This window comes from Bipolaris victoriae (genome assembly GCF_000527765.1).
Source record: "Bipolaris victoriae FI3 unplaced genomic scaffold scaffold_2, whole genome shotgun sequence".
In the NCBI taxonomy this organism is placed as follows: domain Eukaryota; kingdom Fungi; phylum Ascomycota; class Dothideomycetes; order Pleosporales; family Pleosporaceae; genus Bipolaris; species Bipolaris victoriae.
In genome coordinates, this window is record NW_014575390.1 from 192,272 (window position 1) to 207,041 (window position 14,770).

At 52.0% G+C, this 14,770-nt stretch overlaps 5 protein-coding genes across 5 annotated transcripts; 2 read left to right on the forward strand and 3 right to left on the reverse strand.

The window, feature by feature from the left end:
• Positions 1 to 40: 40 nt before the first annotated feature.
• Positions 41 to 1,299, reverse strand: COCVIDRAFT_32986 (hypothetical protein; the record flags this gene model as incomplete). The annotated part of the gene is made up of 4 exons (XM_014706648.1): positions 41 to 124; positions 180 to 1,072; positions 1,126 to 1,214; positions 1,268 to 1,299. The coding sequence occupies 4 exons, from the start codon at positions 1,297 to 1,299 to the stop codon at positions 41 to 43; spliced, it is 1,098 nt and encodes a 365-aa protein (XP_014562134.1).
• A 350-nt stretch (positions 1,300 to 1,649) lies between these two features.
• COCVIDRAFT_84707 (hypothetical protein) lies at positions 1,650 to 4,085 on the forward strand (the record flags this gene model as incomplete). Its single annotated transcript, XM_014706649.1, has 1 exon — positions 1,650 to 4,085. One exon carries the CDS (start codon positions 1,650 to 1,652, stop codon positions 4,083 to 4,085), a length of 2,436 nt encoding a protein of 811 aa, XP_014562135.1.
• Positions 4,086 to 4,850: 765 nt separating this feature from the next.
• Positions 4,851 to 6,056, reverse strand: COCVIDRAFT_84640 (hypothetical protein; the record flags this gene model as incomplete). Its single annotated transcript, XM_014706650.1, has 2 exons — positions 4,851 to 5,814; positions 5,917 to 6,056. The coding sequence occupies 2 exons, from the start codon at positions 6,054 to 6,056 to the stop codon at positions 4,851 to 4,853; spliced, it is 1,104 nt and encodes a 367-aa protein (XP_014562136.1).
• An 821-nt stretch (positions 6,057 to 6,877) lies between these two features.
• Positions 6,878 to 8,788, reverse strand: COCVIDRAFT_11422 (hypothetical protein; the record flags this gene model as incomplete). Its single annotated transcript, XM_014706545.1, has 2 exons — positions 6,878 to 8,346; positions 8,410 to 8,788. 2 exons carry the CDS (start codon positions 8,786 to 8,788, stop codon positions 6,878 to 6,880), a joined length of 1,848 nt encoding a protein of 615 aa, XP_014562031.1.
• Positions 8,789 to 9,417: 629 nt separating this feature from the next.
• COCVIDRAFT_21973 (hypothetical protein) lies at positions 9,418 to 13,908 on the forward strand (the record flags this gene model as incomplete). Its single annotated transcript, XM_014706569.1, has 2 exons — positions 9,418 to 9,500; positions 9,570 to 13,908. 2 exons carry the CDS (start codon positions 9,418 to 9,420, stop codon positions 13,906 to 13,908), a joined length of 4,422 nt encoding a protein of 1,473 aa, XP_014562055.1.
• Positions 13,909 to 14,770: the final 862 nt, after the last annotated feature.

The window sequence follows — 14,770 nt, forward strand, 5'->3', positions numbered from 1 at the left end:
TTGGACCCAAACATGCTATTACTACAAAGGAGCTACTAGCTCAGAAGACGCTGATGTAGTTGCCAATGCGCTCCTTTTGGTTCTGCGCAATGCACTCGGCTATCCAGGTGATGTTTCGGATCTCCTACAAGATATGTTAGCAACCATGATACACTTGACTATCACAACCTGCAACGTACCTGTTCTCGAAGCTTTACCCATGCGTACACAATGGCGTGAGTGAACTGGTGGGTGAAGGCGAGTTTTGAAATTTCCATCTCCTTTTGGTAGAACAGATCCTCCAGGCTTCTTGTTTCGCCACCAACACCACCTGCCATGTTGCCTACACCACCACCGTTCTGGCTGAGGCCAGTCTGGTCGAAGAACATCTTGTAGTCGGAAACACTCTCAACGGCTATGCGGACACCCTCCACGTCATCGGCTCTTGATAGCATCAATGTTCCTTCGGGGTAGAGCTTGCCGAGCTCAGGGTAGAGCTTCTTCCTCTCGTTCTTGGAGAGCTCGGTACCGAAGGAGTTGAGGGAAATATTGATACTTCTGCGGTCGGCCTCAAACTCCAGAACCTCGGACATTACATCGGAGGTCGGTGTACCGGCAATGTCGGGGCAAGAGTTGATCCACTGGTGAAAGTCCTCGAGGTAGTTCTTGTACAGAGTGTTGCGGATAATCTCAATGTTCAGTTCGTCCAAGTCCTGGTGGCTGAGCGAGCCCTTGAAGTATGGCGCAAGCGGCGTCTCGATGAGGACCGAGTTGTACAGCTCCTCAATGTTGGTGGCCACGCACAGCACGGGCATGGTCTCGAACCAGCCAAGCGGGTGGCACCTCTCAAGCAGCTCTCGGGTATCCCTCTCGTGCAGAGTGCCCGTAATCAGAAGCGCGACGTTGTCAATCATGTATCCGTAGGTCAGGTACTCCATGAACTTGGCCAGCGAGCCGGTCGCGTTGGCTTGGAGATATCGGAACTCGGCTACCAGCTTGTCCGTGGTCTTCGCGGCGAGAGCAGACGTCGAAGGATTTGGGGGCAACGAGTTGAGAAAGTCACCGTATGCGGGCGCAAGCTGGAGTTTGACATCTAAAGCATGGTCAGTCCGTGTGCAGATGCAGGCGCGATCGGATCTGATATACCATCGATGGTCTCGCACTGGGTCAGGTTGCTGTAGTTCTGGCTGGTGAGCAGCGCATTGCGGTAGCCGCGCACGATGCCCTCGATGTAGCTAGAGGAGTATGTTAGGAGAGGTATCATTTTGCAGATGCACGGAATGCGTACCCGTATTTGACGTTGTAGTAAAGACCCTCCATGTTGTGCTGATGATTTGCTGCTGGCGACAATCATTCATTCACTCACGAAGAGCTCCAGCTAGGGCGTCATGCCAAGCCTTGGCCCGTGTCGCGCCTGCCTCGACGACCGCCTGGGGTGTTTGCGCGCTAGCCTTAATCGCCGAAGTGGCAGTGACAACTTTCTTAAGTCCATCGTCACTTCCTCGCTCGCATCACTCACACCCAACACACTCAACGCGCCCCATCCCGCACCGCCCACAGCAGTTGCGTCGCCCATCTTAACATCTTCCAATATCAGCAATTGTATAGCAACTGCCCAGTAAGTGACTCCCCGCGCCTGCGCAACGCGCCTACTGACCTCGGCCTTAGACATGTCAGCTACCGCTACCCGGCGCTCAACGCGTCGCACAGCGGCAGCAGCAGCCTCGACTGAGGCCGCGCTGTCAGCCTCGGAACAGAGCTCGCAGCAGGGAACTCCTCCCCCAGAGGTTCCCAAGAAAAAGGCCCGAAAAACCAAGGCTACCTCCACCAAGGCTGAGCCGCAGGTCGTGATCGAGTCGCAGCAGACCGTCACCAAAACTCGCGCCTCGTCACGCGCAAACGCTACATCCACATCGGCCGCAACCACCGCCACGACCCAGACCTCGACCGTCACTGCACAAGCGCCTTCCACCGGGAGGAAGCTCACCAGGGCCGCCCGCGCCGCTCACGTAAAGGCAGGTGGACAGGCCTCACCACAGCGCAGCCTGGAGCAAGTTAGACCCGTGAAGCGTGCGCGCAGCACCGCTCCGACCAAGGAGGCCAGCGTGAAACGACAGGCGACATCCGCAAAGTCGACGCGAAAGAGCATCGTCAACGACCAGGAGAACGAGGACGACTTGGGCCCGTTCTTCACGGCCGGTAAGGATCATTTTTTCTCAGCCCCAGAACAACAGTCAGAAGTCACCAGCGAGTCACTCGAGGAAGAGAACGCCAAGCAGCGCAAGGAGATTGGTGAGCTCCGCGCCCGCATCACAGATCTGGAAGCCCTGAACCAGGATCTCGCGTATAAGCTCTATGAACGAGACCAGCAAATGCTCGCACTTGAGGGCAAGAACCTGTGTCTGCAAAATGAAAACTTCCGTCTGAAAAATGAGAACTCTCGTCTGACTCAACTCCCCAACGATAACTATCGTTCACCAGCTGACCAACACGATGCAGAATTCGACAGTGATATCTTTGATTCATCTGATCCTATCCCTCAACCCGTCTTCACCAATGGCAGTGAGTCCGCACTCGCACTTCTCCAGAAGATTGAGGAGTCCGCCAAGGAGACGATGCGCGGCGAGCCGGCGTCGAGTAGCAATGACACACACACTGACAAGAGTGTTGACGCTGTGCCTTCACAGCCCCAGTCCGTCAAGAGAACATTTAACGAAGCCACAGCTACTCCGGATCGTTCAGTTGAGAAGTCAAACATTTTCAGCCGGTCCTTCTCCGCCATAAAGTCAAGACTATTCTCATCAACCCCTAAGCCACCACCAACCCCTGAAGTCGCCTCGCCTACTCCAACAAGGCCTTTGCCACCCCAGGATTCACTGACGGAGACACTTTCACTCCCACCAACACCTGTTGGCGAGCGCGTCCAGACCCCAAGTAAGAAGCGCGCACCAAGCAACACCATGTTGAAGGTACTGCTCAAGGGTGTTGACCAAGAAGACAAGCGCAAGGCAGAAGATTGGGCTAGAAAGGTCATTCCTGAGCTAAGGAACGATAATGACTTCCGCGAGAAGCGTCGGCGACTTGAGACTCCCGTCTTGTGCAAGGATCTTGTCCACTTCCCCGCAGCCAAGCCCTGGGAGACTGGTTTCGGTGACCCACTTGGTGATCTGGATGACGATGATGTCGTTCCGGTTTGGGCTGTCTATCTTGAGATGAAGACTGAGGAGGAGGAGCACGCTGCAAAGAGGCAGAAGAAGGCTACTGTCAGCTCCGCAGAAGACGAGATCCCCACTATTGACGAGCAATTTGCGGCTAGCAGCAGCATGCGCACATCAAAGAAGCTCTACGACAGTCATGGCCAGTCTACATCTTTGTACGACTTGCATCCTCGTCGTTCGATCGATCCCTCTCCGATGTTCTCAAACTCTCTGTCACACAGCGAAGGCGGCAACATCTTTAGTGAACTTCAAGGACACGAGAACGCTGCCAGGATTCGTGAGAATGACCGTGAGATTCTCAAGAATGCAACCAAAGAGACGGTCGATACCCAAACGCAAAGCTCCGTTGGGCTGTCATTCAGCGTGCCCGACGACTCTGATGACGAAGACTCGGCCGCAGATGCTGAGACTTCGGAAACTGAGACTCCTGCAAGCGAAGCCAAGCCGATTTGGACCCAGCCCCCGCCCCCCGCGCCTGTTCCTGCCCATGCACCGCTGCCGGGAGGATCTCCAACCGAGCCGTCTCTCAGCCCTCCAAGCCAACAACCTGTAGATGAAGTCGCACGACAGCGCCAGCGTCTCATGAAGCACACGCCTGCCAAGCCTTCTCGCCTCCGTGAAGCAACATATCCTTCACCGAGTGTTTTCTCAGACGCTGGCAACGAGTCTCTTCTTGCTGCCACACCTGCTCCGGTTGCTGCTTCTGCACCTTCCATGTTTGACGACATGCCCGCAGCGCAGACCATTGAGCTTGACGCTGAAGAGAAGGCTGCTCTTGAGGAGCTCATCGACTCGGATGAATACAAGAAACAGCTTGCCGCCAACTGGCCCGCCGCCACCCTTACGTACGAATCGGATGAGGAGGAGCTCAGCCCCATCTCCACCTAAGTCCATATCATGCGTTTTGTTCTATCGTTCGCCCTTTCCCCACCCACGTCCCGAAATTGACCGACAAGGCATTGGACCGGATCCTCTGCCCCAAAAAGCATGTTTGTATATACTGCATAGTTTGCGTGTTTTGCATAGCCTGGGTCCGATTCGTTTTCGCTTGCTCATCTTGTTTTCGGCGTGCTCTTCTCATGTATTATATATCACGGACCCAGCTTGTTTCTTGTTTTTCACTCGGGCGTTTGTTACTAAGGGGACACATAAAAAGATGGATGATTCATGACTTGCAGTATACCCCCTCTTGTTTTTTATTTTCCCCGTCATCATCACCATCACCATTATCATCATTGCTCAATACACGACTACTATTCGTATGGGCTTTTTGTCGGGATCAGAGGGGCTTATGATGTAGTCTTGTTTTTTTACACGTTTCGCATTGTTTGGGGGGACTTTCTTGTCGTTGCACCTGCTCTTTTGGATTTTCTCGCACTTGCTCTTCTTGCTCTTTCTCGCGTGCTCTTTCCGGCGCCCTCCCAGCAATTGCATCGTGGTTTTTGGTTCCTGTTTTATACATTCAGGGGGGTCTTTCTTCTTTTACTTGCACCCTTTCTTCCCCCACTTGCCCTAATTACATACTTTGTACGGATCGGAATAAATACTTTACATTAACATTTTGTGCACTTTGCGTCTGTGACTATGACGAGAAAGAGAGAGAGAGAGGTTCTGTGAGAGACAATGGTTTTGTATACTAAACTACACAAATGATTACCCAGCCTGATACACCGGATTCTCAGTCTTGTAATATATCGCCTTGACCGGCTGCCCCAACGCCCGCTGACTCACTTTCTTTTGCGCAACAACTTGCTGCCGCCGCATCTTCTTGTCCAAACTCGCCAGACTAACAAGTTGCGCAGTCGATAACCCGGCTAAACTAAGTTCGGTATTGCGACCCGTTATCGGCGGTGCAGGTGTAGGCGGCAGAAGCGGACCTGAAGATATCTCAGACCGTGAAGACGAAACCGCCAGTAACGCTTGCTCTACACTTGACGGAGGCGTTGTACCGTCTTCTTCCTCTCGCTGTTGCAATGATCGCTGACGCGCTACACGCTTCCCACTCTTCTTTTTCTTCTTGCGCGTCTTGCCCACATCTTCTAATCGCCTTGATGTCTGCACATCTTCTTCTTCTGCCTCCTCACTTTCTTCGGTGGAAGACGACGACGACGCGAAAAACTCACCCCACAATCCCCCCTCAACTTTGCAATGACCCCTATCCCGCATATGGCTCTGCACACTCTTCACACTACCCTTTTCACGTGCGCAGTAGATGCATTCGTGGTAGGTGTGTATGAGGAGGGAGAGGTAGGAGAGGAGGGGTTCGATTGCGGCGGTGCTGGTGGATGAGGAAGAGGGGGAGGGGAGGAAGAAGGAGTGTGTGCTGGACATGTGGGATAGGTTTTCAGAGAGGGTGGGTGATGTGTGGGAGCAGAAGAGGCAGGTTGATAGGTCTGGCTTTGGTGTGGAATTCTGGGGATCTGGAGAGGAGGAGGTGTGGGTTGAGGATGAGCTGGATGATCCTGGTCTTGAATCTTGATGGCTTGGTTCGGGACTGGAGTCGGTTTGTCGGATCTTTTTCCTTTTGCTAGTGCCATTGTTGTCGTTTTCAAAATCTGCGAATTCGGATTCGGATAGCGCTGGTTGGCCTGATATTTTGCGTTGCAGGTTGTGGATACTAGGGAGTGTTCGTTAACTCTTCATTACTTTATTTGAATTTGTAGTGATATTTGCGCGAATATTCAACAGTTTAATGGAGAGGAAAATAAGGTGTACTTACTGCCATGTCCCCCTCATATGACTTCTCTGCAATGTACTACTCTGGAAAGAAAGTGAACAAGTATTACACGGAAACGCTGTCCGCGATCCATTTGCTTCAGCTCCTCCGGTGGCTCCAGTGGCTCCAGTGTCATGGACCATTTTCGTTGGTTGTCGGAACGTAAAGTATAAACTTGAAGTAAAGTAAAAAAGCCTTAGCTGTAAAGTCGTGTATATAAGACCTTGAGGCCGGAAGTGAGCTAAATCGATGATGTACATCCTGTTAAGGCACCAAGGCCATTATATACTCAAAATACCATACTATCAAAAGTATGGGAATGGGGGTGGTGCAATGTCACGTGACGGGACTTATGAGGCGCAGCCGTATGCAAGCCACAAAATGAGTCATTTTGAGTTCATGTGTATTCACCCACGCACATGGCGCCAAGCAAGCATCACACTGGATGCAGCATGAGTCTTTGGCGAGTTTAGTCTTGGACTTTGGATCTATCGGGTGGATGTTCGTAGATCGAGATCCAGACTGGGGAGAGGGAATGGAGCGCAAGGAGCGCCAATCGCACTATGTTGTTTTAGGAAAAGTACCTTTTTTTGACGTCTCCACAGGAGCAACGACACAAGCCTCGGCAGTGGATTCTCCAAGTCAATCACGTCAACCTCGCTACTTCGACCACCACGATGAAAACACAGAGACATTTTCAGTATTCATTTCATTATAGATATTGAGAATAAACGCCATACAAGACGGGCATAATATCATTCAAGACTCTTACCAAACAGAAACTAAATCCCTCTCTCGATAGGAGCCCTTCTCCTAACGATGCCCAAAACGCCTTTAGCACTAACTACTGTGATCCGTAGATTTACCCTATATTGATATCATGTCTGTATACCTTTACCGTGTGGCGCGGTGTTGTCGCAAACGCCATGAAAAGAAAGGTGAGTAGGTGGTCAATAGACGCCCTCTACAAGAAAAAGGTATCCGGAAGGGTGGAGAGAAGGGCGAAAGACACGACTGCGCCAGTGGCGCCAAGAAGAGGGTAGGCAGCCCTGTTAAGAACCTTACCAAGCACAGAGCGAGGTATTTTCTTTGGACGCTGAGCAATTTGAGCAGCTGTCTGAGCGGCCACGACCTCAGCAACTGGGTCTGAATCGATTAGGTTGCCTTCACTCTCATTAGAAGCAACTGAGACGACTTTCGGAACATCCTCTTGGGACACGGCAAGGTCCTCGTCAAGTACATAGGCTTTGCGCTTCATGTAGTTGACTGATTCTGGCGTGGGCGGATGTTCTTCGACAACCTCTTCGACAATCTCTTCAATAGAAACCTTTGTGCGGCGACCTGGCTGCAACGGCGTAAGGACCTCAACTTCTGAAACTGGGGCTGGTGGAGGTGTTTGGAGCCGGTGAGCTTGGGATGGCTCGCTGGGTTGAGGATAGAAAGACGTGGACGGTCGAGGATCAACAGATTCTTGTGTAGGAGGCTGTATAGGGTTGTACAGTAGAGCCGTGTGTTCATAGGTCATGGGCATATAATGGGCCGGCTGGTACCAGTCTTGAACTTCGTTCTGACAATAAGAGGAGGGATATGCCCAGGTACCCCAAGATGCAGGTTTAGATGCGGAGCGAGGTGGCAGAGGTGGGGCTGTCTCGCAACATGAAGGCGTGGAGTCGATTTTGGCAGCCTTTGCCATACCAGCTTTGGAGGACTCGCCGCATGTGTTTTCATGATCGTCAGAGCGTTGCAGCCCGAACATGTCGACACAAGGAAGTCGCAGTGGAGCGTCCTCTGCACCTTCAAAAGTGTAGATGCGTCGAAGGGGAGAATCAGCTGGATGTGTGTCGGCAGACTGTCCAGAGGCGGGTAGCGTGTCCCTGTTCGAGTACTGGACTCCATGGGTGGCTGAGGCTGCGGCAGGCTCAGAGTATTTGGTCTCGTTTATCTCACCTTCAAACTCAGAATCAACATCAGAGCTGTCAATGCTTTCAGACTTGCTGTCGAGGTCACTCTCCATAGGTCCACCGTCGTCTTCTACACTAGCAGGACTAGGAGTGTGAGGCAAGACTGAACCGTCATCATTTGACGCGTAATCAGCTTCATGTAAGTCTTCACCTTCCTTGTCCTCATCATAGACATCCTCGACGATCGTAGTACGCAATATGGACTCGGGGTATACATCTGGTCCAAAGCGGCTTGTCTTGGCTGGCTGCCCCTGCAGCAGCATGTCTTCCATGCCTATGGTAGCGTCTGCCTGATCTGCAGCCTCTTCGGAGTCGTCTTCGATGACAAGTGGATCGGCGTGGCTGCCACGGCGGGGAACTTGTTCCACTTCTGCCTCCTCGTCCTCGCTCTCGGCGTCGGGGACAGTGAAACCAAGGGAGAAAGGGCGAACGAGTTGGGACTCGAAGACGTATCTGCGGGCTGGAAAGAATTCTGCGTAATATGTCAGCCTCGGGTGAGGGGGCAAGGCTGGGTGAGGGGGCATTGCAGACGTACCCTCGTTACGATTAACGTCGGTGCCAAACTGGAGTTCGTCGCCGTACGAGAGCTTGGTAGGTGTGTTTGGTGTTAGTTTCTCGCCGTTGACCATAGTGCCGTGCATGGAGCCTAGATCGCTGATGTAGACTTCAGGTACGCCGGTGGTGGAGTTGGCGGAGAGGACGGCGTGTTGGCGAGAGATGACTGGGCTGTCGATATATGCATTGTGTAGTGCGGCCATCAGCTCTCTCTTGGTAACACTGTTCGAGGCACGGCCAATAGCAAATGTTGAGTCCAAAGGCAGGTCGAATTGGCGGGTCTCGTACGTGTCGTACCGCATTACGTCCCGGAGGACGACACGGAAGACTGGATGGTCGGTGAGTCGGGAGCCGTGCATGACGGGCGATGCAATGGAATGCTCACTGGATGTCATAGGGATAGGTATGTGTCGTGGAGAACGACCGGGCAGTTGGGAGAGTAGGGAGCAGTTGCAAGGGAGAGGGGAGTGAGAGTGGTAAGGCAGAGTAGGCGGGGGCGCAGTTTGGCGGGGAGGGGGTGCTTGGTAGTACCAGCGATCAAGTGATGGTTGCGACAACAATGTGTATTGATTAGGTTTCTGAGACAAAGAGAGTGTACGTTAAGAGGCTGTGTACGTGTAATATGGACAGCCGGCAAGTCGTCAATCGAGGCCGCCCTTTAGACACGACAAGGCGGGGCAAGGCAGTGAATAGACAAGGCAACGATGGGGTGGTGATGATGGACCAGGTCACTAGGTCACTAGGGGCCTTGTGGGGTGCTATCAGCTTATCAGCCTGCATTAGCTCTGCACGCCCGTCTTAGCGTGAATTTGCGTCCCCCACCCAAAATCTTCAGAGGCGCGCAACTGAGAAAGTACAACCAACGCCCGAGCCCTCTTGTCGCCCGGAACATGACTCACCCCGCCACGACTATGCAACAAGATCATTACGGCCTGCGATAGCACGACATATACCCATTGTGACCTGACCACCAACACCAGCCGCCACCATGGAGGCGCCGCGCACAACGGCCAAGCAGCAGGTCGTCGACCGCATCCCCGCGCGCATAAAGCACATCCAGTTTGGCATATAGTAGGCACCTCGGCCGTGGCAAATATGCTACAACAAAGCACCAGAAGAACTCCTAGTAACACTCTCTAGTTCCAACCAGGACATTGTCAACCAGGCCGTCCTCGAAGTATCCGACCGCAATGTCTACGATCTCCAGCCCGCCGCCGACAATACGCGCACCCTCACGGCCAACGGGCCCATGGACACGCGCATGGGCATATCCAGCAAGCAAGGAACCTGCGCAACATGTGGCGAGGGACTCGACACCTGCAATGGGCATTTTGGTCACATCAAGCTGGCGCTGCCCGCATTCCACGTTGGCTACTTGAAGCACATCATCGAGGTGCTCAACTGTATATGTAAAGACTGCTCCCGCGTCTTGCTAGACGAAGTTGAGCGCCGGAGATATCTGCGTAGCATGCGCCGCCCGGACATGGACACCCTACGAAAAGGCGCAGTGACTAAGAGGATTTTGGAAGACTGTCGCAAGAAGAAGACCTGTCCTTATTGTAACGGTCTCCAGGGCACCGTACGCAAGGTGCCTGGCCATCCGCTTAAGATTATCCACAACCGATACGATGCTTTCAATCGATCCACAGCCAAGACCAAGAAGGCGCCCCCGGGAAAGATTGAATTCGACCAGTCGTTCGAAACAGCAAAGTCTGCAAACCCGGATCTGGACAAGCACCTGAAAAAGGCCGTCGACGATATGCACCCGCTGCGCGTATTAAACCTCTTTAAGAAAATATCTCCCGAGGACTGCGAGCTGCTGGCCATGATACCCGAAGATGCGCGACCGGAGATGTTGATCTGGGAATACATGCCAGTGCCACCCGTGGCGTTGCGACCATCAGTCATGCAGGAAGGAGGTGCGACGGAGGATGATGTGACCAACAAGATTGGAGACATTTGCCACATCAGTAGTATAATACGGGCGGGGCTTGCACGGGGCTTCCCGCTCCAGATTCTAATGGAGCAGTGGGATTTCCTGCAGCTGCAGATTGCCATGTACATCAACAGCGATGCGCCAGGTCTTAAGCAACAGGGTCTGCAAAAAACTATGCGTGGTTTCTCCCAGCGTCTCAAGGGCAAAGGCGGTCGATTCCGACAAAATCTTTCAGGAAAACGTGTCGATTTCTCTGGTCGCACAGTTATTGGTCCAGATCCAAATCTGAGCATTGATGAAGTTGCCGTGCCAGAGCGTATAGCTAAGAACTTGACGTATCCTGAAAAGGTTACACGCTACAATATTGACAAGTTGAGGAGGCTTGTAAGGAACGGCTCCAACAAGTACCCCGGAGCCAACTACATTCTTGACGACCAGGGTCCGAACAAAGACAGAGGCAAAATTTCCCTTATTGCCCTTTCGCGATTCGATACTAAGGGTGAACGCCTCGAGGGCGCCTCGAAACGACTCAAAATTGGCGACATTGTTGAGCGCCATATCGAGGACGGCGACATCGTCCTCTTCAATCGACAGCCGTCTCTCCACAAGCTCAGTATTCTGAGTCATCGAGCAAAGGTGCGGCCATGGAGAACATTCCGACTGAACGAATGTGTGTGTAATCCTTACAATGCCGATTTCGACGGTGACGAGATGAACTTGCATGTTCCTCAAACCGAAGAAGCCCGAACAGAAGCTACCGAGCTCATGGGCGTCAAATACAATCTGGCCACCCCGAAAAACGGAACACCAATTATTGCCGCTATCCAGGATTTCATTACAGCTGCGTACCTTCTAAGCAACAAGAACAACTTTTTTGACCGGCGCACATTTTGTCAGATTGTAAATTACATGTTCAACGGCGAAGGAGCATTCGATCCGGACACTGGCAAGAGGCACCCGATTGAAATTCCACCCCCGGTCGTATGGAAGCCTCAAGCGCTCTGGACCGGAAAGCAGGTCTTCAATCTACTGATGCGCCCATACAAAGGATGCAGAGTCCTAGTCAACCTGGAAGCTGCTTGCAAGCAATTCAAAAACACCCCTGATCAGCCTCCCGACCTGAACGAGAACGATGCTTATCTTGTCATTCGAAACTCTGAGGTCATGTGTGGTGTTATGGACAAGGCAACTGTCGGTGACGGTAAGAAGGACTCTGTCTTTTACGTCATGATGCGAGATTTCGGTCCCGACCACGCTGTCCAAGGAATGAACCGGCTTTCCAAACTTTCTGCGCGATGGCTCAGCAACAATGGCTTCTCACTTGGAATCAGCGATGTGACTCCAGGAGAGAAGCTTAATAAGAAGAAGCAGGATCTCGTGCAAGAAGCATACGCCAAGTGTGACAAGCTGATCAAGGACTTTAAAGAAGGAAAGCTGCAGCGCGACCCAGGTTGTGACGAAGAGCAGACAATGGAGAACAGGATTGGTGGTATTCTGTCTGGTGTTCGTCAAGCTGCTGGTGACATTTGTTTCGAAGAGTTGAGCAGGTGGAACTCTCCCCTACTCATGGCAAAGTGCGGTTCAAAGGGATCCAACATCAACGTCTCCCAGATGGTTGCTTCTGTCGGACAACAGATGATTGGTGGTGCACGTGTGGCTGATGGCTTCCACCACCGAACGTTACCTCACTTCCCCAAGGCTGCACGTCAGCCAGCATCCAAGGGTTTCGTCAGTAACAGTTTCTTCTCCGGTCTCACCCCATCTGAGTTCATTTTCCACGCAATGAGTGGGCGTGAAGGTCTGGTCGATACTGCTGTCAAGACGGCCGAGACCGGCTACATGAGTAGACGATTGATGAAGTCTTTGGAAGATCTTTCCGCACAGTACGATGACACTGTCAGAAATTCGTCTGGTACTGTTGTGCAGTTCCAGTACGGTGATGACAACCTTGACCCCGTGGACATGGAGGGCAAGGCAAAGCCTGTGCATTTTGACCGAACCTTCTCACATGCTGTCACTTCTACTTGGGACAACTCAGAGTCCAGTCTAACGCCTCAGGAAGTCCGCGAGTACACCGAAGCGAGACTAAACGCCCAAAGGAACAAGTATCCTAGGTACGCACTGGACGGTGTGACGCAGCTAGAGTATCGCGACCAGACCGACAGGGGGATCGACCAAAAGGAGTCGATGCGTGACTTCCTTGACACGGTACAGGATTACGTCTTCAAGAAAGCTCAAAAGCTCGAAACGACACTTGCATACCTCGGCATTGTGCAGCCCGATGCCAGAAAGGACAAGAAACAGTCGGCAGCCGATGCGGAAAAGTACAGTCTTGCTGATGGTATCGCCAAGATCTCGGAAAGGGCCCTCGACACTTTTATCACCCTATGTTTGACAAAATATCATCGCTCCCGTGTTCAGCCCGGTCACGCTGTAGGAGCTATCGGAGCCCAGTCTATCGGTGAACCTGGTACGCAAATGACCCTCAAAACTTTCCATTTTGCTGGTGTCGCTGGTATGTCCATCACCCAAGGTGTACCCCGTATCAAGGAAATCATCAACGCCTCCTCCACCATCTCCACTCCTGTTATCGCTTGCGAGCTTTCCAACAAGATCTCCGAGTCCGCGGCGCGAATTGTTAAAGCACGTGTCGAAAAAACGTATCTCCGCGACGTCATCTCGTACGTCGAAGACGTTTGGCACCCCAACGGTGCCTACATTGCCATGCGCATTGACTGGGATACTATAAACAGGCTGTTTGTTGACGTACAACCCTACGAGATCGCCGCGGCCATCAATGCCCACAAGCCGCTCAAATGGGGCAAAGCCGGCGCAAACGTGCGCATCTCTTCCTCCATAATCCGAGTCGAAGTCCCCGACCCCAACGCCGCAAAGAAGCGACCCGTCAAAACAACACGCAACCACAAAGAATACTTTGAGCGCGTCCAACAAGTCAAGTCTCTCATTCCAGATGTCGTCATAAAAGGCTACCCCGACTGCTCCCGTGCCATCATCAAAAAAGAAAGCAGCCCGAACGCCCAAGGCCACTACGAATGTCAACTCCTCGTCGAAGGCTACGGCCTCCAAGACTGCATGACCACCCCTGGAATTGAACCATACAACACAAAATCCAACCACGTCATGGAAGTCAAGACCGTCCTCGGCATCGAAGCCGCCCGCGCCACCATCGTCCGCGAAATCGGCGATGTCATGGGCAACATGGACATCGATCCCCGTCACATGCAGCTCCTCGCCGACGTCATGACCTTCAAGGGTGAAGTCTTCGGCATCACGCGTTTTGGTCTCCAGAAAACGCGCGATTCGGTCCTCCAACTTGCCAGTTTCGAAAAGACGCCCGATCACCTTTTCGAAGCTGCGGCGCGTGGAAAGACGGATACGATTGATGGTGTTAGTGAGTGTATTATTATGGGCCAGAGTGTTAAGTTGGGAACTGGTGCGATGCAAGTTGTCAGGCCCCTGTTTTTGGGTAGTGAGATTGGGGAGAAGAGGACGATGTTTGAGGAGGGGTGGGAAGCTTTGTAAGAGGGGTGGCTGGGCTGCTGTGAGCCTTTGGAAAACAAAAAGAAAGAGATGATGGGGGGTTATGTATATATGCATGGGATTGGCGTACGCTTTTTCTTTTCTTGATGATGTGTATTTGATAGTGGATAGCATGTATAGCGAATAAGCATATGACTTTGTATCTCGCATTGGACCTGTAAACATCTTCTCTCGTCGATGAACTGGGGTTTCTTTGCAAAATTGATTTCGCATCAAGAGTTTTGATGCGCAGTAGGTATAATTAAACAGTCTTAAATACTCAGTGAGAGATCTTCCTACTAGAAGGTTCACCTCCAGGCGGCTCGAGCGTAGATTTTATGATGGTGTTTGTTGAAGGCTAGTGTCGAAGAGATGGGGATTGAAGATTGGATCAAGAAGGAGGAGGGTAGAGAGGTGTGGGAGAAGGGAAGATGAGTTGCTGAGGTAAGTGTAAGATTAGTATAATAGTGTTGGAAAGAGATGCGAGTTTTAGCGGAATATTTAGAAGCCCTAGTCTTCGTGTATAGTATTTTAGTATGTACGTCTCCTCAGAAGTGCAATGTAGTCCACTAGCGTGGGTCCTAGAAAGCGCTAGTGTGAAGCTTGTACCGTGATGGCGCGTGAGAGTACACTAGCAGCCTTTCCTATGTGTTCTAGGATTGTGTTTTCTTTTTTTAAGGGGGGGCTCGTTTTGTATTTTCATGCTGCAACATGCATCTTGGAAAAAATTTGTATGGCTATTTTAGTGATGGTAATGATACTGAGGCTGTTTGGTTTTGATATGTTAAGATGGAGACTGCTCGAATTTCTGTCGGAGTAAGTTGGCAGCAGTCACGTGTGTCGGCATGTCTCTTCATCTGGATTT